This window comes from Falco naumanni, chromosome 7, assembly GCF_017639655.2.
Source record: "Falco naumanni isolate bFalNau1 chromosome 7, bFalNau1.pat, whole genome shotgun sequence".
Lineage (NCBI taxonomy): Eukaryota > Metazoa > Chordata > Aves > Falconiformes > Falconidae > Falco > Falco naumanni.
Window position 1 is genome coordinate 16,312,282 of NC_054060.1, and position 26,895 is coordinate 16,339,176.

At 41.8% G+C, this 26,895-nt stretch overlaps 1 protein-coding gene across 2 annotated transcripts; it reads right to left on the minus strand.

The window, feature by feature from the left end:
* Positions 1–1,159: 1,159 nt before the first annotated feature.
* Positions 1,160–26,088, minus strand: GLDN (gliomedin). Of its 2 annotated transcripts, none has more exons than XM_040601990.1 (10): positions 26,066–26,088; positions 18,609–18,660; positions 16,324–16,341; positions 15,045–15,152; positions 12,719–12,865; positions 11,896–12,021; positions 6,753–6,833; positions 6,539–6,664; positions 5,666–5,816; positions 1,160–2,358 (listed from the first exon to the last, which is right to left on the minus strand). In XM_040601990.1, the coding sequence occupies exons 2-10, from the start codon at positions 18,649–18,651 to the stop codon at positions 1,899–1,901; spliced, it is 1,260 nt and encodes a 419-aa protein (XP_040457924.1). In that variant the 5' UTR covers positions 18,652–18,660; positions 26,066–26,088; the 3' UTR covers positions 1,160–1,898. The 2 variants fall into 2 exon arrangements, with proteins under 2 accessions (XP_040457924.1, XP_040457923.1); XM_040601989.1 differs by lacking the exon at positions 26,066–26,088 and adding an exon at positions 22,844–23,169.
* Between the last annotated feature and the right edge of the window lie 807 nt (positions 26,089–26,895).

Below are 26,895 nucleotides of genomic sequence, written 5' to 3' on the forward strand. Positions count from 1 at the left end.
CCCCCCCCCGGCAGCTGCAAGAAGCCAGCCTGGCTCTGCCCCAGCCCGGGCAGGCCAAGAGGCAGAACGCACTGCCCTGCCTTCTCCGAGCGCTGAGCCAAGTGCTTCAACAGTGACATTCAGAAACGTAACACGATTTAAGATAAGCCAGAGGTGACAGTTTCTGTATAAATTAAACTATATATATAATATATATACAGTTATAACTTCAACTGTATACTGCTGAGCTTGCTTTTTAGCCAAAGAATCTACTTTATTAGTACCATCATTCAATTTTTAAAAACACAACACAACCCCAAACCTACTAACCCCCCGCCAAAAGACCCCCACCCCACAGAGGCAGTAGCAGAACCACATACAAAACCATTGCTCTGTATAGATGTATATGCTAGTGTGAAGTATTAATTATGCTTTTTTATTTCGCGCTGCATCTCTCTCCTTAGCATGCAAGGCCTGAGTCCTGGCCTTAGTGAAACCAGCACATGTGCTGGGGAGAGCGTGCAGCCGGGCCCAGTCATGGCTGTATCACACGCTGCAGCAGAGGTATTTTTCCAGCACATTTGCAAGACAAGGTTCTGCAGGCGTAGATGTTCCCAAATCCATTAATCCCTTCAAGGTGCCTGGATGTCACAGAGGGGTATTAAGTTCAAGGTTTCGGTGACACTGTGCTTCTAAATATTTGAATGAGCTCTGTGAACTTTACCAATACACACAGGCAGCTTAGAAATGCAGGTAGGGGGGTTTCTGAGATCGTGATTCTGAACATAGCTACACAAAGCAACAGTAGGGATTTATGTTTTGATGTTCAAATCAGACATCTGAAATAGCAACTTTTGGCTTTTGTTCTGATTGTTATTATTTCTCACCTCTGGCTCTCAAAAATCTGGATGTGAATGTGCAATCTCTGAATTAAGATTAACAACAAATTGTCACTAAGCACCCCGATGAGTGCATGAATTCCTGCTCAAGGTATTTTGTAATTCTAAGAATAACAGCAAAAAAAGTAAACCCTTCATTTCATGGTTTCACTTGGATGGAGGAACATGGGGAGCTTTTTTTGTTAGAAACAGAACTTAACTTGTTTATGACTATGCTTAATTATATTAAGTGGTATAGTTTACACAGCGGTGAGGGGCAAGGAAGAGTGCAGCAACACAAGCACTGTTAAAAAGGGAATTTTAATCATAAATTTTACATCTTCAATTCTATACCTTGTTACTTTTCTTCCCACAATCCATTTACTAAACACAACTTCATGTATATTCAATATTTAGTAACACCGTTATTCCCATTTTCCTTGTACTCGGGCTGGATTTTGCTTTTCATTTTGAAACAGTTCACTGGACTTGCCAAATTTTGAAGCTTTCTGCTTTTCTTCTATTTAAACAACTATTTCCATCCCCATGATTTTTAACAGCTGTCTATTTTTGTCCAAAAAGAAATGTTCATCGGTGGAAAAGTATTAAGTGACAAAAGTATATGTACACAAAAGTTCGTTATTTAGGCATTTATCCTAGATCATAATCACTGAGTAGAAAATGACTGCAGATAAGATGATTGCAACTGAAAGTTATAAATAGTCCTTGCTGAGCACATGACCATGGAATAATCAATGTACATTAGATATAATTATCGGCTGAACAACAGGGGGAAAACAAAAGCCAAGTCTGCGCTAACCACGTGCCAGCTGCAATCCTGAACAGCTATTCTTTTAAGAAGATGAGAACGGCCTAATTGAAGTGTGTTTATACAAAGGCACCTGATCTCCCTTTTAGGCACACTCCAAACCACCATCAGTGAACAGAAATATAACGAGAGACCCCCATGTGTTTATCGTATCGCTTTAAATAATCTGTTTAGTCAAACAAGGCTCCCATACCTGACATTTTAAAATATATTCATCTGCCAAAATGTACAGGGTATATCATTAAGCTCCCGTTCTCCCACGTGTACAAATTCTTATCTCTTAGACTGTAGGAAAGCATAGCAAGAACAGACTGCGAAGACCGTAACTCAAACCTCGCATCAATCGGCTGCTCCTTCAGTAAATCAAAAGCAAAGCTGACCGTCGTGTCCTTGGTGTCGGTGACGTACAGAACGCCACACGCTATGAATGCGTTCCCAGCCTTGGACTTCGGGTACGTGGTATTGATGTGCCGAATGACTGAAAACGTTTCTTCATCAACATGTGCTACTATAATATTTTCATCAGTGCTTGAGGCATATATAATCCAAAGCCCCTTCTCATCCACTGCTACGTTGAAATACGTCTTCGAGTTAGAAAAGAGGTAGTTACGACCATGGTATAAGGCATTTTCAATTAGCAGTGTGCCCAGCGACGCTTTGTCAAGCCCAAGTCTGAAATGAGATAAAGTATTCTGTATGTTGTATTAAAACGTCGTGTTTACACGCGCTGGGTGGTTGAAGCAATTCAGAGTGCGTTATTACAGATAGAAGCATTGTTGAAAATACTTGGGTTCAAGGACCATTCTGATATCTTTTAAGTATTCCACTCAACGCACCTTCCAAAACGCTGGGAGAAAATTCCAAATTAATAACCGACCTAAAAGGTGCACGAGAACCTGAACTCCCTTCAGTAGGTTTCACTTTATTTAGTCTACGAGCTTTATTATCACTGGGATGAAAGAAGCAACTGAAGGGAACGGGTATGAAAAAGAATCAGATACCAGCTGAAGGCCCAACTTGTGAAATGAGAGCTGTGCAGAAGTTTGCTTTCTACTAGGTGGGAACTAAAGGGAGAAAATGGGATTGACCAAACCAGCATGAATTCTGGGCAGGTTCACCTAAACTTACAGTTCCTCTTTTTAAAACAGTTCAGATAATGCAGTGATTTGCTCAAGTAAACATCAAAGGAATAAAAATTCCACATCTGCAGAGCCAAAATTCTGACCTCGTGCTGGCCTCTGAATGTCTCATCTCTTACATATAAAATTGGTTTTATTCCTTGAAATTCCTTAATGGCATGATAGTCTGAGGACAGCAGCATTGAGCAGCTAGACTGAGTTCCTCTACTAGTCTGAGAGGGTCATCAGCTACTATCAAGACACATTTTCGCTTGGCATTTAATCACTGAGTAACGCAGCGCTTTAGCAGAGGCAGAGAGAGGATGCTTTATCCTAAGTAATGCCTTCTGTAACAAAGCACATCTCATCCTCTGACTTCCATCCAGCCGTATAGCTCTGTTCCTCGAATAGAGGAAAAACGTTACTCAATACAGGAATCTGCTGCAGTTACAGGAGTGCTCTGAAATGCCCAGTTTAATGACAGGCACATTTCAGATCTAGGAATTTACAATAGAAGGAAGATAATGGAGGAATAATTTTTCTGTGGGAGAGGCGCTGTATACTGGAAAAATCACCATAAGAAAAGTCAAGAGTAACTGTAACTAGATGATTCCCCCCCAGCTTTTGTAAAATTCATGTCTGCAGCAACTCCGCATTCCAGCAGCATGTGTGTAATAAAAGAAAAAAAAGGCTTCAAAGCTGGAGATCTCTGAGAAACATGTGCCAACCCAGTTCATCTGATAGTCGATTCACATCTGTAAATAACCTTGCGCAAGGGCGAGAAGGACAGCCCTTAGCAGAAGTAGTCACATCGAAGTGCAGATTTTCAGGGTTTTTTCTATAAAAAAAAAGCCAAGATAAAAAGCATCTCAAGATTCATTAGAAACGTGCAAGATCTACAAGACAGAACACCCTGTCTTCCTCTTTTGTGTGGAAACCCTGAAAGGAGCACAAAAGTGTGGTCTCATTCCTGAGGTTCTGTCCAGTCCCCCACTCAAGGACAGTCTAGTCTGGAACTCCAAGTTGTTCAGGAATTCCTTAATCCTCTGGCACCTTGGGGTAAATGACACAATATAGTGTAATATTTTCATCAGCTACAGGGAACTCAACTACAAACACTTTTCTGATCACTAAGGTAAGTGCAGTCAACCCTAAGTATCAGAGGTGGGAAAGCATGTTATAAAACAAGGGAAGAATGCAGGAAGCAGTCATAATAACAGGGATCCGACCATCACGAGAAAACCTGCCAAAGGTCAGACAAACCTAGTTTTACCAGCTTTTAAATATGACAGGAAACTCCTTTTCAATATTTTTTCAACATTTGCAAAATGAACCAGCCAGGTCCTCACCTGTTTTTCCCATTACATCAATACAAAGGCTCCCAGAAACTTTTCTCTGGTCCAAAAGTAAGGACTTCACTATCACAGAATTCACAGTGTCTTGTTCCACCTGTGCTGAAGGTAAATAATCTTTGAGGGAATCACTGAAAAGAACGGCCACGTCTCAGCAACTTCGTAGGTTTTGAAAATTCCACTTGTGTTCATCTGTACACGAAGGCATTTCCCAATTAACAGTACCCAAGCAAAGGTGAGGAACCTCTGTCCTACCACTGTGTGTGATCACAGAAATGGTCTTTTACTGATGTGTAAACGAAAAGCCCTAAAGATATTTAAAGGAGGTTGCCAAAAAGTGAGCTTGTCTTTGGCAGAACAAATACTGTAGAACCCAAGCAGCTTGCTCACATTCCTTGGCATCCAAGAGAATATAGGAAGGCAGCACTCACACCTGCTGGGGAATAGACATCAAAGTACAGTGATGTTCTTGGCTCAGACATCAGAGCCGTGTAAGAGAACTTGAAAGCAGATGCAATCTTTGACTTGCCCTTGGACTGTCTGTCTTCGGCCCTTCCCACAAGATGAGATTTTGAGTTTGATTTGTATTGTCTCTGTCCTCAGTAGAAACTGAGGAAATAGAGACATAATTCCCAGTTCCGACGCAGGGAGATACACTGGGAGAGCTGTAGGGGCTTCTTATCGCAAGGGAATCAAACAGTGGGATCACTCCTCCGTCTGGGAATGCGCAATTCACCAGGTCGCCATGTCCTCAGCTGGTGCCTTCGCGCATTCCTCTGCACGAGCAGCCCCAGCTCACCCCCTCCCAGCTCCGAACAGCGCTAGCCAAGGGCAAAGCCTGTGTACCAATCCAGCAAGGAGCTCAGCAAAGTCAAGTTCCACAAGTGGGCTGCAGTCACATAACCACTCATCCACGTCCCCCAGACTGCAGCTGAACCAATTCTTACTCTGATGCAGGTAGATGCACAGCTTATTTTTTTAAAATCAAATACTTTGTGCTGACCCCCAGACTCCTTAGCCAGTTCCCATTTGTTTCTCGCAGTTACAAACGCAGCAAAGAATCCAAGTGCAGGAAGACCCACAGCAATGTAGCGTATAATAGAAACCCACTGGACCCCAGGGTAGCCAAAAGAAAAACCCGTTCATCTGGGGGCCCAGTCCTCCTACCACGTAGTAACTACTCACTTAAGACAGAGCTGAACAATGCTTAAAGAACTGACTGTCACAGCAGAGTAATGGACCTGGACTACCCTCCCAGTTCCCCTCCTTCCACAGCACCTGCACAACAGATGGAAGGCCAGTGGCCCACATTTTAGTTACAGATTGGAAAGAATTAGTTGTTTGTTCTGGAAAGAGTTCTGAACCATTCCCCCGTTCTTCCTGCTCTAGACAGGACCAAAAAGAAACATAAAATGGTACAAGGAAAGTGGTCTGCTTCACCTCTGTCACTCTAACCCGTCTCCCCTCCTTCCACAGCACCCCTTGCCTTAAGCCAGCTGTTTGACTTACTTCAAAATGACATTGGTTCCTCCCTTTTGATAGTACAGATGATTGTTTTGTACTGCATGACCACATCCATGAAAGAATCCTGTGATGTTAATGGTCCTGTAGCTGTCATTCAGCAAGGCGTTGGAATTCTCATATTCTTTTATAGAGTTTCCTAAACGAAGGGGAAAACATGAAAAAAAAAGGGCTATTATTTAGTTCGTCTAATTTTGAACTTTTTACCCTAAAATTCAGTCTCCACTGAAGATCAATCTCAATCAAATATCTGACAGACAACGACTGTATTTGTGTTTTCACTGATTCAACTTGCTAGTACATGATAAAGCAGCCAGAGACACACACGCACAAAAAATATACCTATAGAGTTAGTGTCCAAGATCCTGCTTCCAACAGACCTGATGGGCCCTAATCCTGAACACAGTTGGTAAATAGACAGAAATATTCCCTTTTTCCACTTAGGTCCTGGAAATTTTCCTGCACAAAATGTAGCTTGTGCAGCATCCAATTCATTTTCACGGCTAGCTAAAGGAAAAGGCAAAAAACTCCTAGCTACAATTTAAGGAAGTCATAGGAAACTGTTGAAATAAACGAGTAAAAAGGCATGAACAACAGGCACTTAAACTTGCATTGGTTAAAGAAACCCTAAAATTTTCAAAATCTGATGTTCACTCTGAGAATGCCTAAAGATACTGCAAATGTCTATAACCACATGTATCATCAAGTATTACACAGGTAATAGGAAAACACTCTGACAAAAAGATGTGGGTAAAAAACCCTATCGTACTTGATTAGAAATATTGGTCTAGGTTGAAGCAATTCAGAAAGCAAAGTTTGTGTAACAACTGTTTTTTTGATCAGTGACCACAACTAGCGTACCTGAAAAATGCATGGTAAGCCAAATCCTTTCATCGCTTACGTTTGCAGGTTCCCGCATCCACGTTCCAAACGTTTGCTGTACACTGACAAAGTGAACAGGACTTCCTACAGATGTTATAACACATTCTAGTAGAAAAAAACCAAAAAACACATGTCCATTATCTGTGACATTAAACCAGTAAGTAACAGTTAGTTGTGCTCTGTAGCAGGTTACCAGCTTTTTTTGAAGGACCAGGGGTTCTGTCTTCAGTTTTTCCAGCCAGGGTATCATCATTCGGTACAGCACCTGTCTCCCCTAAAGTTGAGAGGGAAAGGATAAAACACATCGTTTTTCTTTATTTGACGTGACAGAAGTGCCCATCAGTGACTCTAGTAAAATGAAGGATTAACAACTGGGATTCCGTTTCATCTGGGAAAAAAGGCTTAGGTTGGTCTGGTCAAAAAATGAGATAAAAAAAGACTTGCTCTCACTTCTGCTAAGGAAATGAAGTATCCAGGCTGGTTTGTTTCCTTAAAGTTGTCAGGCTGACAGTCAACCAAGTAAATAATTTTGCTCAACAGATTTAATTCCTTAGCTGTGAATTTCTGAGTAGCTGCTTAGGCAGAGTCGTCCCTTTCCTTAGATAACTGAGACAGCTGGCAGCTGCCTGATCCAGCAGTAATACCAAAAATGCTTTCCTGGGAAGGAGCAGTGACTGATCTCAGAAGCTCCATGCCCAAATCGACATCCACCAGCAGAGAGGGTGTATTCTGCAGGCAACACTGGAACTTTTGTTTGTGCTGTTAATGCCCCAGACAGCAATAAAGTACTAACGCAGACACTGTGTACGTAATGCTTAGGAATGCAGGCCAGTCATCCATGACTAGGAAATAATGCACTGTATTGTTTACACACCGAGCAATGGTTCATGTTTAGAAACAAACACCTGGAAACATTTTTCCCTGTCACTCAACAATTTAAAGAGTAACTAGTTGGATTTCCTCTTAGCTTTTACTGTTGAAACAATGCCTGAATGGAATTATTTATGGACCTTTTCCTCTAAACCTGGATACCTCTTCTGCCTCTAAAACAATGTGACACGTGTCAATTTGCTTAGAATGAATAACCAGAGAGAACGGTTCTCAGCTCTTTGCTGAAGATATCCTGACTTCCTTGCAGCCTTGTTTCCCAATTCCATTCTTAACTTTCATCTCCTTACGCATTTCACACTGCTCGACATGCAGGCTGCAAATTCTTTTGGACATGCATTTTCATGGCTTCCTTCCAACCTCTTCTGGGACTTCCAGGGCTATGATGAAGTTTAAACGAGATATGAAATAACTATCAAGTAATGCTGAAAGGGTACTGTGACATTCAGGAAAGAAAGGAAAAATTACATTGCATTGCTGTTTTCTCCTTTAGATTGTATCATCTCGTTAACGCAGAAGGAAACTACTACAAGACACAGCAAGAACACCACATATTTCTCCTACCCATTTATCTAGGACATTTGGTGATACGACATTGAAAGCTTGTAAGTGATCGCAGCGTATCTCCAAAATAAGGCTGAGTCAATCCAACCACGGGAAGATGAATGCCTATAGCTAGAATCTAGCGATACTTCTAGATCCTTTTGCAGCTTCTGACCTCAAAATATTGTCAAAATATCTCACAAAAGGAATATCCTCAGGGCAAGTTATAAGTTGCAATGCACAATTTAATTTTCTTGGGCCGAGTCTAATGGATAGTTTACTGAATGAACAGTTCCCTATACAGTAGTTTATCTAAGACCATAGAACAGTCAAGGCCCAGGTCAGTGTTTGCAGCGAAGCTGAGTGCACTATTTGCATTTGAGAATATCTGCAGTACCCTCTGAGGACGTTCAGCTGCATGAAACAGAAAGTTCCTAAGATTAAAAAGAGAGTTTTCAATCACAGACTCCTAGTGAAACTTTCACTGCTTTCTTTCCATCAAAAAAAAAGATAAATATCCTACTGATTCCTACAATAAAATATTCCAGCTGAGAGCTAATGGAGTTTACAAGACATTAAAACTATTGATTTCGTCTGTCTGGGGAGGGTGGGAAGGATGGAGCGAGGCAATGTGGAGCAGGGATGTGTTGTTTCTTTTATAATCAGCTAATCGTACCATTGAGAACAAACATACCTCAGCTTCCAACTAATTATTCTCTTCTCTTAAAGAAATAGTTTTACCTGATTCAAAATTCAATTTAAAGAAATCATTCTTGTATTCTTGTTTAATAAGTTAATTACAGTTGTAAATCAGCATGTGTATTCTCTTTTTCAAAGGGATATACATATTTTATAACAAAAGCTATTTCATTCTTTGAATTTTGGTAATAAGGTCTCACAGCCTACTGACTCATAAAATGTAAGTGCTCATTGAGGAAGATCTCCACAGTTATTTGAGCATAACTCTCATTTGCACACTGGGACTTATAATCCATCAGAAATCCATCAGATAGCTTATCCTCCACAGCACTTCACTCTGCTCCAACACTTGAAAAGAGGCTACCTGAGTAAATGGTCCAATTATGTCTTGTACAACAGTTCATGCATTTCTGAATTTTAAATGGAATGAGATTTCTACTCCAGCTATGTACTTCCCATTGTAAGGAGGCTCTTTGGGCTCTGTTCTGACACTTCAATACCCAGAATCTCTTGATTGAGGTTCTTAAATGCTACTACAATTACATGCTATATTAAAAATAAGGAGCGGAAATAATTGATATATGTTCCACCCACTATGAAATATTCGCTGGTTAAGAGCATTTATAATAATTATTACCAAAAAAAGATTTTTCATCTCAGCAAACTGTGCAGAATGATGGTGACATAAAAACGTATCACCCTGATAAGGGAGAGACATACAAATTGCTCTGCTAGTTTCACACTTAATAACCACACAAAGTTCTTGTGCTCCTTCCTTTCAGCGTGCCTATCAAGAAACTACAGTCCCAATTACAGAAGAAACCCCACTTTAGCAAACACTCTCGCAGATAACTTTCTTCTTTTCCAGAAATGTGAAAGATTAGTAACTGAGATATCCTTTGCTGTTCTTTCATAGGATCACTCTGACCTCTCTGAAGACAGGCGTCTCAGCTGGGAGGAAAATTCATCCCAGAACTGTAAGGGTAGCAACGGTAACTGAGAGCCACGACCGTAAGGAGCACACCATCTCCAATGCCATGCCACTCAGGGGTACAGGACAAGGAAAGCCAGACCTGCTATGTAGATCCAAAACCACAAGTTTCCTTCCTTTCTCAAGCTGGAGTAATCAAGAAGTACATCGCTGTTCTTGCACCAGCTTCTCTTTGCTTTCTTTCCATAATCAACTAATACCTTGGACCAAAACTTCCCAGTTATCACAACATCACAGTGTTTGTAGAACCCACGTTCCTCAGCATCCAGATCACCAGCTGCCCTCCCCTTCCACTGCTAATTCTGCATTGGCCAAAATGAAGGCTCTCCTCTGCCAGTATGTAGTAAGTGATTTGAAATGCAAGTCTCAAAACCAGGTATTTTTTTTAGAGAGACAGTTTTCAGGGACGTATGATAACATTTTTGGCCAAAATATTCAGAAGTCCAGCAACTTCAGACACACATCTTGAAATAATTTTAAAACAAGGCTGCTGATTTTCACAACAAAATGAGTAAGAACATCCTTCATTTCCAAGCACCAGCTTTCCCAGCTGCACCCATCCCCCCTGCCCCCACATGCCTGAACTGGCACCGAAAAGCCTTTAGAAAAATCAAACCGTCATTTAACACTTCTAATTCAGAACAGAATTGTTTAGAGCATTAGAGAGATCGAGGATCACAGAGATTACATTTTCTTTTCAATGTTGCTGAAAATGATGTTGATTACAAAAGTTGGAAATACTTTTTTCACATAGTCTCAATGTTCCTGTTAACCTCTTAGAAGTTACTCCCACTCAAACAGGCAAAAAAATTCAAGCCTATCTGAAATAATCCCATTTAAAATTATTTTTTTCTATGATAAATATAAATGCCTATAAAAATATAGTAATAAATGTGTTTACTATAGAATATAAAATATTAATTTAGTCTCTGGTATCTCATTGACACCAACACTTTCTTCCACAAAGTATTTAGCTATTATTGATATATTTAAATCCATATAAACTTCAGGCATGGAAAAATACGCTCGATAGGCTATATCTGTCAACGTATTTACAAAATACACTGTTCAGGATAGCAGAGTACATCCAGCCAGTCACCTGGTAGAGGAGGGGATAAATGCCAACTAACTTTATACATGCTCCACACAGCAGAGGCAGCACTCATGAAAAAATACACATGGGCACATGCACACACACACACGGATTCTATCCGAGGCACAATTTTAATCTATTTCAGAAAAAGATGTTCTAAAACATGGACAGAATTGTGACATGAACACTGATGTGTTTTTTTCAACAATCCACAATACCAAGTTAAATCTATGAGGATTTACTAGTATCCAGCACAACGGAAAATCATGCCAGAGATCTCTCATGGCAAATTCTTAATTACGTCAGCACTCTAATCAGTGACTTTAATAAAAAAAAGTGTGACAGGTGCTACACTTCAGCATACACTCTATGGCATGGCAGTCTGGATACTCATATTTTGGTTCTAACAGGTTCTGTCATGCAATTTGCAGCCACAGTCTGAAGGGAGTCTAGTCTGTCTTTAATTTTTCTTTTCTAAATATTACAATTAGTCATATATATCTCACCAACACAGCTACAGTGAAGGAAAAAAAAGTGGCTCATGATCCACTCGTCATTTGGGATACAGTAATGATAAACAGCAACAACAGAAAAGAACTCAATCTCATCCTGCTCCAAAACTTACATTTTCAAATGGATGCAAAGTCTCAGAGAACTCTTTTCTATTCCTCTAGCTTTTAAAAGTCTTAGCTAGTTCAAGGGGCTTCAATTCTGCCAATGACCAGGCATTTCATTTTGTAGAATACAGTGAGATGGAGCCTGGTTAACAGGTGTTATATCTACACGTAAAATCAAAATTTAGCATTTAAAACCTAAAAATTTCAACTGCTTTTCTCTTACTTTCCAAATATACCTCATCTAACAGAAAACGCCATGTGTAATACTTTGCTCAAGCATTAGCAAAGCACAATTAAAAGACTAATATTATACTGGAGATAGCTTACTGCCTTATCCAAATTATAGTTCAGCAAAACACCTAAGCACACGCTCAGCTGTAAGTTTGTGCAGTTTTACTGACAGCAGCAAAATTAAACACATGCTTACTGTTTGATAAGACTTGGAGCAATGACTTTAATCTTCAATCAGTTTGTAATACTAAGAAGAACAGTGGACAGAACTGACCTGTGCATTTGCTGCTGTAGATGTTGTCCTGCAGCTGTGCTTTACATTTACCTTTACGTTTTCCTGGAGGACCTGGGGGTCCAGGTGGTCCAGGGGGGCCTGGGGGTCCAGGTTCACCTTTTGCACCTATGTACAAAACAGAGTATAATGTCACAGGCCCTGCAGGCAACAGGCAACCTGCAGATAACTCTATGTGTCCACATGATGGACTTTGAGAGATCTCCAAAACAACCTCTCTCTTCTCAAGAAGTTTCTGCGTACAGAAATACGGTGCAATAAACAAACTGGGATGCTGCCTGTTAGAAGGTGAACCGCACAGAACTTCACAAGTTGTAAGACAAATGCAATGTATCTGTCTGGATTACAGGCATACTGGAGCATTACAAAGCACCATTGCCTTTTATTTACTGTATTCTAAGACCTCAACTTCAAGCGCTACAGTGCTATACCTTTATACAGCTTGTATATGTGGCCGTTTCATGTATTCCTCAGTGGAAATCTGCCCCTCATTTTCTAATAGAAAAACAAAATTTCACTGCAAGAAAGAGCAGGGGGAGGTCAACTGTCTGGAAGTGTACTGGAAAGGGTGGAATTTATGTACACTTCAACACAAAGCCCAAGCAGAAAAGTCTTTGTCAAGACTTACATTAAAAAGCGAGCGTAATATCCTAGGGCAGAGCAATACTCAAACTTCACTGTGGGTAACATGTTTATGCTGGTTAGTACTGCCCCTGCAGATTACATTTATGCTTCAGAAGCAGAGTTTATCTTTTTCTGTCAAGCACACTGTTGCAAGAGAACTCCTAAGAGCACTTCCTCCTACCTTCTAATATTACATCATTGTTTGCATCCCCTTTTTCACCCTTTGCTCCTCTTGCACCTTTTCCTCCTGGCATACCATCCTTGCCAGGTAAACCCATTTCTCCAGGTTCTCCTTTCTGTCCTTGATCACCTTTTGGTCCTGGTACACCTAGAAATAAAAAGCATGTCAGTACCAAGAACGCTTGTCCCAATATTAAACATTAATCAATATATATTTTTTAATGCAAAACTTATTTACTCTAGTTGGTTGGTTTTTTCACCTGTATTTAACTGGGTAGCTGTAATTTGGTCTGATTTCAAAACAACATTGTAACCTAATATGAAGGGAAACTGTGTACAATCCGTCTGGTGCAAATAATACGTTCTTTACTTAGTGATCTCTGAGTTTTGATCATGAAATACACTGGGCCTCATTAACAATGGCTGGAGAATTTCTGGGCAACTAGGAATACTAAGGGAAGATGTGAAGTACTATATTTATTTCACATTTGTAAGATATTAAAGGGCACTTTTATGGTCCCTCCAGACTTTTTCTTAAAGCAATTACACACTAACATTACAGCATGCATTGCACTTTTAACATTTTCCACTGTCTCAACAGATCATAGACACAGCTACCTAGTAACATTCTCCCATGACTGCTGTAACACTCCCTCTACACTTGTTAGAAGCACGATCAGTCCACATTTTGCACTTGATCACTTAGTAAAGTAACATATTTGACAAGGTAGTCCTTTGTCCCATGTATTTCAATTTTGCAATAAAGAAAACAATTATTTAGTTTTGCAATAAAGAAAACAACAGTGTGTTTGTACAACTGACACATCAAAACCTTGCACCCTCTACTTTTGTGACAGATTTTCTTGCTTTAGGAGAGAGAAACATAACAGTTGTACAAACAGAAATGTCAATGTTCTTGCAGGTGTAGGTTTTCAAATAAATTACATTTGTTAATACTTGAGAAGACAATGCTTGGTTTCCTATATATGGTTTTAATATTCAAATTGATTTCATGAAATCAGAAACAGAATTACAGTTTTGGGGTGAAACCTGCAACATGTCTTGAGCACAACTGCCACCTGACTTTCTGAAGACTGGTTGTTACTTTCATCTCCAATTTTAAAAATTTGTGGAGAACACTGAAGCGACAGAACATGTAGTGTCTCAAGACACAGTACGCAATCGTTCCCCTTGTACCTGCCAGCAAGCCCACACAGCTAAGTGCAAAATCCAGAATAATAGATGGGCCACTACAAGTACCAAGCTGCTAACATCAGTCTGTCTACTCATCAACATACCCCTCCTCTTCTCTGCACCCTCTCAGCTCTACCATTCTGATACCCTTTTGTCTCCTTATCCTCTTACCATGCAAGCCCACTGCTTTTTCACCCTGCCTTGAAAGCACCAGTTGTCCATCCATGCTTGCACATAGCTATTGTGCATCATTAACTCAGCGGATAAACTGGTTACTGTTTTACAGCCCCACAGCAGTTTGCAGGCTCGGGGTGTGGTAACTGCCTACCTGCTATCTCAGCCACTGCGCGCTGATCGGTCAAACCTAGCATGCCAGGGCTACCCCTGTGCTCTGCAGTCAGCCTTTGCCCTGGCCCATTCCTCGCCTGCTGATGAGCTGGACAGATAAGAGACGATGGCACTTCTGCTTCTGCTTCTCTCTGTTCTTAGCAGAAACATGGCATGGCGAAAGCAGTAAGGCCAAATAGTTTCTTGGGGGCTAAACACAGAACTGCCCCATGTGTGTCAGCTACATTAAAATAGTACCCTAGAGACTCCACTGCATTACCAAGTTTACTGGAGACTGAAAAAAAAAAAAAAAAAGCTGCTCCAAGAGTTTCCAGCCTAAATGGACAACATAGAAAAGAAGCAAAATATGGAAATATACTGCTCCTGCCATAGTATTATGAATCTGGAACCAAAACTATGGTAACATATAACAGCTTCTACCCACCCCCAAACTCTGGCTTTCTTTTTTTAAGACATCTGAAGTCAAAGGGCCATTATGTTGGCAGGTTGAGGGAATGGAAGTATACCTACAATAACAGTATTCACTAGCAAGTTCAGAATACTGAGATTCAACTGGGTGCACGCCACAGCTTTAATCTATGTATACCATCTTCCTCACTGTGGAAGTAGTCTGGAGTAACCTTCCAAAGCTCGGTGTAAGATAATGAATGCTACAGAATTTTGCAACATGCAGCTTCTTTTTAAACATTGATACCCTTCCCCCTGTACAAAGCTCTGAAAGCAACTAAATCTGAATAGTAAGAAAGGATTATTTTTTAAACAACCACCAAAAAATATATATATACCTATTTTTCCTCTTTTTCCATTTATTCCTGGTTCTCCCTTTTGTCCTGGTATACCTGGGAGTCCATCTGATCCATTGTGGCCAGGCAGTCCATCAAGTCCAGGAGGCCCTGAACAAATCAAACAGCATAACTGAATTTTCACTGTTAAATGCAATTTATCCTTAAATCTACTATGTTTACGTATAGTATATTTATATGTGTATATATATTCCTTTGGCATACAAAATCCTCTAATTGGCCATTATGTTCTCCCTGCCAATTCTTACAAAAAAAAAAAAAAAAAAGACCCAAGGAAAAAAAAACCAAACAAAACCCACCATCAAACCAAACTAAAAACACCCTGCCACAACAAACAAACAAACTATAAACCAAACTTAAAGGTAAGGTGCTTGTTTGCCCTGGCCTTAGCGTAAGAAAACTGACCGAAATGAATACTGCACACATTTTGCGCTAAGGCCAGCACAGATCAGCCTTTTGGATCCCACTTCAAGGTCAAACACAGTGGAACTCATCCTATTTCAAAATTTGGCAGTGACTATAACATCTTCCACAAGCCACATAAGCTTTAATGTTGCTTGTGATGTTGGCAGGACTCATGTAGCACCAGAAAAGCATTACCTACTTGTCCAGAACACCGTAGTGCCAAACCATGATCTGCCGATAGGGAAGACAATTGCTCCCTCTTCGTCACTATTTGAACCCCCACAAACAAAACGTGCCTGATACTTTTCTCATACAGAGAATTATTATAAGCAGACCCACAGCTAACGAAGCACAGAAAGCAAGCAAGTAACTGTTCGCATAGCCTAGCAACCACATGAGTGAGAACAGAAAGAGACAATTAAGTAAGAAAGGAGGAAGAGTTATGGGGGAGTTGGGAGGATGGAATTAGTAACCGCCATTTTCCAAGGAGGTGTTTTTAGTGTTGAATTATAGTATCAGTTTACTCGGGTTTATTTTTTATGTATATACACTCATCTTTTCAGCTAAATGCTACTTACGCTCCTAATTTCATCTGGCTTTGATCAAATATGTTTCAGTAAATGTGAAACTCTTCTATTCCCTCCACGGGAAAAGTATAACATCTACAACCTCCCCCTTCTCAGAAGGGGCATGAGTTGACCCAAATACAAAAATGATAAAGGCAGACAGGCATTCAACCCTCCCTCATTCTAATTAGCAATGGAAGTGTATTCTATTAAAGATACATTTCTCCATTTCAACATGTTGTACCAGCATCTGTTTCAATTACCCAAAAATGTTACCACAATTGTCTTACCTGGGGGACCTGGGGGGCCTACAACAAGAACAAGGAAAAGAACACAAGAAAGAAGAAATGGTGAGTTTAACCTAGCAAGAAAACAAAAAGCAATTCCAAATTTAATTGATTACCATCAGATCAGAACAGTAAATGGGGAGGAAAGCCCCTCAAATTTCAAAATGAACACCTATGGATTTTACTGCTTTGTATTATAAATAACTATTTGAGCATTAGCATAAAGTCAGACTCACTGGAAGAGTGTCCTTAAAAGTGATTACATATAAACATAACTTCTTGCTTTTTGCAAATTTCATCTGATAATGGTTTGACAAACAACCACCTCTACAATGTAATCTCCCTGCCAGAGGCTAAGGTGCCTTTACAATGCCACGGATGCAAGGCATCTAGCACTCGGTACAATTCCGTACATGTGTTCTCCATATCCCATTATAGCAGAAGAAGAATAGTTTTGCAATACTGGTGAATGTCACAATTAAAAACCCTGTTGAAAAGACACGTTAAAAATACATGCTACACTTCTCTGCTTTACAGAGATTTCTTAGCAGTTCAGGATTCAAACTATTTAAATAGGAAAAAAAACCACAAACCACCAAAACGCTATCATTCCTGTTAACTGTATCTAAATCACAATCAGGCTTTTCACATGTAATTGTTCTCCAGACTGGACCAAGCTCCCCACAGAACCTGGCTGGTGTATTAGAAATCAGACTTGCTCCTGTTATTCAGCAATATGTAATACAATAAAACCTATCTCACTCTGACTGAGTTCAGGTATGGGGCCTTAACTAGAAGAAAGCATAGCAGGCAAGAATGAAGCAACAGTAAACCAGAAAATGTTTCTGTAACAAGATCTATCTTATGTGAACTCCAATACACATTTAAAAAAAAACCACACACAAAAAAAAAACCAACAAAACTTTGCAATTAAAGAACAAAATTAGTTCTGTGAACATTTTTATCCAGCCAACAAAGTACTATCTTCTTTTGACAAAACTCTCTACAACAGAAAATAACAGTAATTACCAGATTTCCCTAAAGATGACAGTTTTCAGCATTAATTAGCATTATGAGTAAAGCAAAAACCATTTTATAATACCATTACAGCAATTATCCCTTTTAATCAATATAGGCAGTAACATCAGTTAACATCTTTCTGCCAATCTTCCAGTAAACCACCATCTTTTCCACGCTACAATGTTACGCCCATTAGTGCGCTCAATTACTTCCTCACCTCAAAAACTGAGGATCTTGATTACCTTTGTATGAGCATAAGACAAATAAGAAATGTGCTTGAAAAGGAGCAAATGTAGAGGCCTATAGCAGAGAAAGCCACTAACAGAGACAAAGTGTAATAGTGTCAAGAGAGTAAAAAGGTGCAGGAGGCACCAAGTAGTGTGAATTCAGAACTCTGGAGCCCAAAGAAACAAACTTCTAGGTCATCTGTAGTTCAGCCTCAGTTGAAATCAGAACTGATCTACAGTTTCAGAAGTAGTATCTAGCATCTGTGTATACTACGGTAATTCTCATTTATGTTGAAAGCAGTTGAGCCAAACAGACCTTTTAGCAGTGTGAAAATACAAACCAGACAGCAAGTGAAGCGTCTTCTTAAACTCATAAAAAGCAGCTTATTTCTAATCTTCTCATTTCCAAAAAGAACACATGACTCTACTACAGACTTCAAAGCTGGATCACAGCCCTTATATTGGCTACGACCTAACATTCTCTTCACCAAATCACATAGAAAATTCTCACAGCTCCTCTTGTCCCAGCCATCAGCCGTTCCAGCTTCTCACTGGTGGCATGTGAAACCCAACGTCATGTTACCACAGTCCAATGCAGATGGGAACAAATACGTTGCTCATCTAAGTCCCACTACCCCAGAGCAGTGACAATGGAAGCAAGTTTCTATATCCTATACATTCATCCCATAACAGCCTTGAAGTGTGGGGACATACACAAAAATACCAAAACTAAACATCAACTAGCATTTTAAACATCCAATTCTCTAAGATTTGCTAATGAAATTACATGGGAAAGAAACAGCACGAAGGAACGTCAACTGAGCTCCTTAAATTCCAGCATTTCTATTAAAAAGGTATAGATAAGTCCCTAAGTAGCACCTATTATCTTTTTTAAATAAATAATCCAATCGATATGTAAATTCTGATAGAGTAAATAGTATAGTTCTTTGATGTAGTCATTGACCTCAAGTTCTCTGAAAACACTGGAATTCTGTGCTCCTGAAGGTAACATAGGTGTAATGCTTAAGGCAGTAAACATACCTGTTAAGCATATCCCTTTTGTGCTGTTACATAAATCCACCATCACTCGGACCTAATATTGCAAAGAGAGTAAAGTTGAAAACAATCCATGCCACAAAAGTATCTACTTTACTTTGCCTATAGAAATAATTCCAAAAACAAAGACACAACCGGCCACTCTGTGCTTTTAAGAATAAACCATGTAGAACTACCTTAACACTGTGACAGCACCCATCTCTTCAGGCACCGATTCTCTCATGTCAATCTGTCAATATGCCTCATTTTAAACCTTACTGAAAATACGAAGAAAATATTGGGCAGACAACACTATACATCAAGTAGGCACTAAAGTTCACACATTACTGTAAAACATGTGTGGTTGTCCATGCACTGACTCTATTAGTGGAAGGTATTAAAAGCCAACATCATCCAATAAAAATTATGTTCAATTTTATTTTATATTCATATCAAAGGATGGATACTTTTCCAACATAGCATATCCAGTGAGAAAGATGACCTCTGTTCCAAGAAAGCATTTTCTTATCTTGGAATAAGCAAGATCTGTGGATTTGGAATGGACCTTTGTCCACTCGAAATACTTCATCCCAACACTGACAGACTTTATAAAAACCAAGATGGAAGAGACATTCATACAGATGCTTTTAATCTAGAATAGACTACAATTTATCAATTAAAGAGTCAGCTTTACAAAATACACGTGGTTCAGCTGGGCAAACATTCACATTACATGTCCGCATGCTGAGAGTCAACACTCTAAAAATGTTTTGCAACTCGCCAAAACATCCAGCAGAAATGAGAATATTACAAACACAAGCATTGGAAGTGCCTCAGCCCTTTATGGGAAAGTCTAACGCTTATAGTCAGAAAAAGATCATCATTTCAGGGCTGTGCAATACATGATCATTAAAGAACTATTTACCCAGAGTTGCACATTTATTCATCTTTGTATAATAGCTCTATTTACAAATAATGCAATGCACTAGTCCCAAGACAGAACAAACAAGTGCAAGTCAATCCAAAAGGCAGACTTACGTTTAATCGTAGCAAGCTTATTTGCTATGGTCAATCTTATTTTTAAAATCAATGCATCATTATCTTCAAGTGACAAATGTAACTAATTCAAATAAAGGACAATTATTTTGACGGCACGTATTATTTTGCTGCAAAATCAAACTATATTTGACTCTGGATTTTAATTCTATCAGATACATATGGAGAATTTACTGGATTCCAGACTGTATTGGAACAGCTCTTATAGTTAGAGGTTTTAGACTCAATTAGCTGAGAAGAGCTAGCTGGTTTTAAATATCAGAATTTGCTTTTTCTCTTTCCCCTCATGCCCCTCAAACACACTTGACTTTACCCTGTGATTTGTGAAAAATACACATTCTCCACGTGTTCTCTAATTCAAACTGCATTTTAATCTGGATGGTTTTGTTGAGGTTGCTGAAGTGATTACAGCTTGCTTTGGGGCCCTCCAATTATCTCAGCAGCATTATTTTTACCAATCAGTGCAATTCAGGTGACAATTAAAAAACATGGCATTCAAGAAGCGAGTGCATTATAGCAAATAGCCTACAACAGAGCCTCCAGCTTAATTATGAAAGATGAGTACACCAGTCATCCAATCAGCCAGCATCACCTTTGCCATGAAGAAAAGCTACAGAGAAAAGTATTATTTAAATGCTAAAAGCTTAGTTTTCTCATGAGGGAAAGGTGAAAAAAAGAAGGAAAAAAAAAAGACAACCTAAACTACGAAGAAGCTACTCAGATAATTAGATATCCATAAGCTACCACCTTCTGCACTGTCTTAAATCTCACTTTCAAACTTACTGGACTGTTACCCTCTCATCAGCCTATCTACACCATCACATTTGCCAATTTCCTATTTTTGTCCTCTTACAAAATAAATAGGTATATTTTATTATATGTATAAATAAACAAAAGGCCCAAAACAAAAAATATATTCACGTTATTTAACCTAAAATACGGGGTTTGATGCCTAAAGTTATTTCAAAAGTTCTTAAGCAGTGGCCACAAGAGCTCTACCCCAACCTTGTTGTGCAGAGCAGTAGGACACCGATACCTGCAGCACACGCCTGCAGAAATCTGTGCCTGCCCCACAGCAGAGATCCTGCTCAGACAAAACCTCCATTCAGGGCCCACATTCAGCAGAGGCTGGGATATCGTTCTAAGGCCCACCAGTGTAGCAGAGAACGTCTCACCAACTATAAGGAACTTTGTCTCATGCTACAAAAAGTATTCAAGTCTTCGTTTTACATTAGTGGGAGTTAGATCCACAATACAAAAATGCAGGAGTGGGAGGGGAGGTTCTTGAAAATTTTTCTAAGGATTTTTTTCCCTTTGAGCAAGTGGGTCTGCACATAGTTACAGAGTCTTCTGAGCAGCAACCAGGATGAAAAATACTTGATGGAAATTTTGTAAGAACAAAAAGGCACAAAAAGACCCCAAGCAACCTCCTGCAAGGATACATCCATTTAAATGAAGCACACTGCACGCAGCAGCATCACAGTGGTGATTTACATGGAGGAGCTGCACAAGAGAATAGCCTTGCTGCATGCTGTTGAAGTATACACCGTAACACTTGGTGATATTTGGAGAGAGCAATAAAATTAATTTAATCCATACGTGCTCCCTGTGAAAACTATCTGGAAGTGCAGCTGCCACTGCTGGTTCAAGGCTGAGCACCTAACAGCAAATAGCACTAACAGCGTCATAACTATCCCTGCCAGGATCTGAACCTCTTCCCCCATAATTTTATTTGTGGATCCCTTAGACTCAAAGAAGAACCCCATCGGATGGAACAAAATAAGCCCAAACACAAAGATGATTTCTTAAAAGAAAAAGGAAGAAGTTTTGACTGAGTGCTTTGATGAAAAGCTTAGATACAGCACACAAAAATATTTTGCAGGAGCAGCAATTTTTTTTAACATTACCTGATGCGAAAAAATCTAAAGAAAACACATTTCTTCCAATTTTTATGGCATATCTTTCTAGAAAGCCATTTAAGCTTTTTAATTTGAAATAAACCTACTCAGAAACAGTAACTTGAGAATTATGGTTCAAAAAATAGCGATGTATATTCCACTTTGCCCTAAAATAATGTTTATTTCTCCCCCCCCCCCTCCAATTACCACAGGGCTGAAATATGTATTATTTGTGTTATTTTTAAAACCATTCTGACTTAAATGACCTTAGCTAAATATGATTAAATAAATAAGTAAAAATTGTTATTTATTCTAAAACCGCAAACAACTGCATTACTAAAACTCTAGGCTACAAACCCCTACATTCTACAACCTCATTAGCTCTATGTGTAAATGGCGATGTTATCGCTGGAAAATCACCATTGCAAGGGTTTATTAACAAAACTGCCAGCGGAACATTGCTGAAAAGGTAATTTCTGTCAGTATTTTTTTATTATTTAGTGAGGGTTACATCTAGTTACACCAGGCAGAGCTGGAGCGCGCTCCCTGGGCGGGCTCAGGCCTTCCCGGGACAGGCCCTCGGCTCAGGTGGCCTCAAGAGCAGCATTTTTTTTTTATTTCTTCCGACTCAGAACTTAAAAGCTTTTCAATGGGACCAGAATGTTTCAACCCTATGGCCTGTCTAAGTGTTCAAGGGCACGGCCCAGCTGCTGCCCAGCAAGGCCGCTCCCGCCAGCGCAGGGCGGGCGCCCCGGCCGCTCCCCTCAGGCGCCCCGGCAGGTAGGCGGCTCCCCGCGGGCGCCCCAGGAGCGGCCAGGCCCCCACGATACGGCCAGAGACACGCGTGAGGCGCCGCTGGTGGCGCAGAGATTTAACGCCCTCGGAAGCTGGCAGGCGGGCTTTTTATTGCAACTCATCTTGGGGAAGTTCCTCAAGTCCACGCCACTAACGAGCGGCTCCGCTCCATCCCTCCGTGCGAGCGTCGCTGCAAGCGTGGCCCTAAGCCGCATGGCCCGCCGGCCGTGAGCGCCCCGGCACCGCGGGGGACGGCAGGAGCCGAGCGGCCCCGGGCGGCTGCCGCCGCAGCGGGAACATCCCGGCGAGGGGACGGTGCGCACCCAGCGCGCTCCTCGGGCCAGGCCTCGGCTCGGCGCGCCCCCCCGCACCCGCTCCAGCCCCCGGGGCCACGGCCGTCCTCGGCGCCGGGCCCCCGGCCCTGCTGGGCCCCCCGTGGGCTGGGCCCGGTCCCCCCTCCCCGCCCCGCCGGGCCGGGCGCCTCCGCCCTACCGGCACCATGGAGTAGGTCATCATCATGAGCATCTCGTCGTTCTCGGCGCGCACGTGCCCGCGGGCGCGCTCCCCGCGGCGGCTCCTCTTGCTGCGGGGGGGCGCGGGGCCGGCCCCCAACAGGTCCCGCACGGAGCCGTTGCCCGCGGCCGGCCGCGCCGCCTCCAGCTCCCGCAGCGCCGCGCCCAGCTCCCGCCACTGCGCCAGCAGGAAGAGCGTCCCGGCGGCGCTGAGCGCCGAGAGCAGCCCCACGGCCGCCAGCGCGCCCCGCAGCGCCCGCCCGCCCGCCGCCTCCATCGCTGCGGCCGGCTGCGCCCCGGCCCGCCGCCGGGGAGGGCTTTATGCCCCGCGCCCGGCGCCGTGGGCCGCCGGCTGGGCGGGGGGGAGTGGCGGCGCCGCCGGGAGCCGGGGAGAGCGGCAGGGGCTGGGGGCGAGGGGGGAGCGCCGCACGGGCAGCCCGGCCGCCCCCGCCCCGCTGCCGGCACCCCGGGCACGCCGCCCCCAGCACAGCCGGCGGGACGGGCGAGCTGCGCCCGGGCACTCCCAGGCGCCTTCTCAAGGGCCCGACCCGCACGGGGCTGCCCCAGGCATCGGGGCTGTCGTTGCCGTTCGCTCCCCAAGGCTGCGGGGCTGGCGGTAAAGGATGCTGCGCAGTAACTCCCCCTCTGTACACACACCGACACGCTGCAGCCCCTGAAAGCACTTTGCGATTTTTAAGAACATCCTATGTCGTTCACTAATCGCACTTCACCTGTTGCCTTAGATTTTCAAGCACGGACTTTTCCCCCAAGTTGTTCCTGCCCACCCTCCCGTGATGCAGGGTATCTTCAATACAGCGAATTTTGCTCCCAATTAGTAAAGATAAGAAAATGAACCATCCAGAATTTCACTGTCATACAGAACAGCAGATATGAAAGTTACTAAACTTTCTAAAATAAACGTGAAGAATAGGGAAGTTACTAAACTCGGAGCAATTTTTTTAGAAAAGTTAAAAGCTGACATTAATTTCCAAGACAAGGCAGTGTGCTTTCTCACACTGTTAGTGCTTGAGGGGAGATCTTGCTGCTCTCTGCAACCGCCCAAAAGGGGCTGTAGGCGGGGGGGGGGGGGGGGGGGGGGGAGTCGGTCTCTTCCCCCAGGTCACAAGTGACAGGACAAGAGGAACCGGCCTCAAATTGCACCAGGGGAGGCTTAGATTGGAGATTAGGAAAAATGTCTTCGCTGGAAGGGTGGTCAGGCACTGGCACAGGCTGCCCGAGGGTGAGGTGGAATCATCGTCCCTGGGAGCTGTTTGAAAGACTTGTAGATGTGGTGCTCAGGGCCATGGTTACAGTGGTGGGCTTGGCAGTGCTGGGTTAACGGCTCGACGTGATGATCTTAAAGATCTCTCCCGGCTGGACGTGATGATCTTAAAGATCTCTCCCGGCTGGACATGATGATCTTAAAGATCTCTCCCGGCTGGACGTGATGATCTTAAAGATCTCTCCCGGCTTAAATGATTCTATACTTCATACCGATCTCAAGAAATTCACAGCTTTTGAATGCCAATCTTGTCAATGTGACCATTCTCTGCAGATCTCTGCAACTGCTCAGGTACAACCTTTTGTCTCCATTCTAACTACACTATTGACCTGCCATTCAGACTGGTCCCACAGTGCACTGAAGGGTGAACTATTTAGGTCAAATCAAATTTGAATTTAATGCATGCAGTTCTGCTGCAGTCAGTTAAACACAGGAGAGGAGCCAAGACAGAAAAACGATGCCATCATATTAAAGTTCTCATTTCTCAAAAATAAAAAAAGTACTGCAAAAAGCATTGGCATCACACTGGAGACTCTTTCCTTCTGAAACTGTCATAATGGCCTTAGAGCAGGGTAAAAGTAGAAGAGACAAAACCAATTCCATCTCTGTAGTGACAGGTGAGATGGAAGGAAATCATCACACATTTAAACGGGTAAGGCTCACCAGCGCAGAATCATAGAATTTGGGTTAGAAGATGACCTTTTAAAGGTCATCTAGTCCAGCCCCCTTGCAGTGATCCCCCTTCAACTAGATCAGGTTTCTCAGAGCCCCATCACAGAATGGTCAGGCTTGGAAGGGACCTGTGGAGACCATCTAAGTCCAACCCCCTGCTGAAGCAGGTTCACCTACAGCAGCTTTCACAGCATCACATCCAGGCATTTTGAATGTCTCCAGAGAAGAAAACTCCACAATCCCCTTGGGCAGTCTGTCCACCCTGACCTTGAACGTTTCCAGGGATGGGACATCTCCAGGCAACCTGTGCCGGTGTTTCACCACCCTCATCATAAAAGATTTCTCCCTTATATCTAACCTAAACCTACCTTCTTTTTAGTTTAAAACCGTTACCCCTTGTCCTATCACAACAGACCCTGCTAAAAAAGTCTGCACCATCTTTCTTACAAGCCTCCCATGTAAATACCAAAAGGCCACAATAAGGTCTCCTTGGAGCCTTCTCTTCTCCAGACTGAAAACCCCCAAACTCTCTCAGCCTTTCCTCACAGGAGAGGTGTTCTACCCTTCTGATGGTTTTTGTGGCCCTCCTCTGGACCTGCTCCAACAGCGCTAACCTCTTTCTCAAAATTCTGAGCAGGTGTCCTGTACCATCACTGCACAATCTTAGAAGTCTGCTCTTGTGTGTGCTGTAATAAACAATCACGGGGATTTCTTTGGTAGCTCATACATATTACAAGGATAACCAGAATGCCTTTTTCACCCTGCATGGCAAACAGATTTGGGAAAAAAAGGTTCACTGTATTGTGCAAATACTTCCTACCTTATGGTCTAGGAACCAGTTACACTACTTCAGATCTATCCTGCTCAGCTTCTACCATATCACAGTAAGTTTTTCAGCTTTCTGTATTTTATAAAAGAGGATCGGGAATCTAATGCCTCGATTGGTATTGTCAGAAACCAGTGCACTATTTACCAACTTGATTTGGCCATTTAAAAAAAAAAACAAAAACAAAAACAAAACACACACACCCCCAAAAAAAAACAAACCAAAAAAAAAAGAACCCCAAACATTGACAGAACTGCACCTTCATTATATGATTCTATTTATATTCCCACTACTAGCCTCCAATGAAACATTTACCAAAAAAGAATCTCACTGATGTTTAAATTACTGCCCGAGCTCTTTACTATATTGTTGCAGATAACCCATTTTCTGTAAGACTACTAAGATCATACAGATGTGCATACCTTTTTGCAGGATGAAGTCTTAGAATGTGCTCCACCAGTAAAATCTTGATGTTCTAAGGAATAATAACAAATCCAAATATGTAAGAACCTCCTGAAAAATCACTTCTGAGGCCTTGGCAGACTATTCTGAAGCTATCACAAAGTTCGACTTATATGTGAATAGTCTTTCTGATGACAATGGAGATTATAAGAATAATTGTGAGCTCTGCAGTTGATATCCTAGCTTATCATAGAAGTGCATATTTTGGTTTTGCTTACACTATTAATCTTGTGAAGGAAAAAAAAAAGAAATATGACCTTGCACAGAAATTCTCAGAAGACATTACGTCTTAAGCAAGCTTAGTTTACAGTTTCATAGATAATAATAAAACTATTAAGTATCTATTATAACAGCAAACTAAAGCTTTCTTTCTGAGAACATAAATATATGGCACTCCAGAGGCCATATAGCATAACAAAGGGAATTCTTCACCTTTATTGTCCATTTCAGAGCACAATGATAGAGTAAAAAGACTGTAATAGGCATGAGCTACCATTTGGAGAATAACAGAAGCAACAGAGCACTCTGGTTTCCCCATCCGTCTGATCTTGCAGGGTTTCCCCTGCATTAGAATCAAAAAGAAATTTAATGTTGTTTATTTTTATAAAGGGCCATCGGATCACTGTGAACACCCTATCCAAAGCTGTGGTACAGAACCTGCTTAGTTGGCAGAGCTGCTGGATTCTTCCCCAGGCTGCTAATTGCTCCAAAGCTGCTGCCTACACCACTGATCATATGGCAGTCTGTGCAGTACCGTGCCTAGTTCGTTAGGACACACAGAGCCTCACCT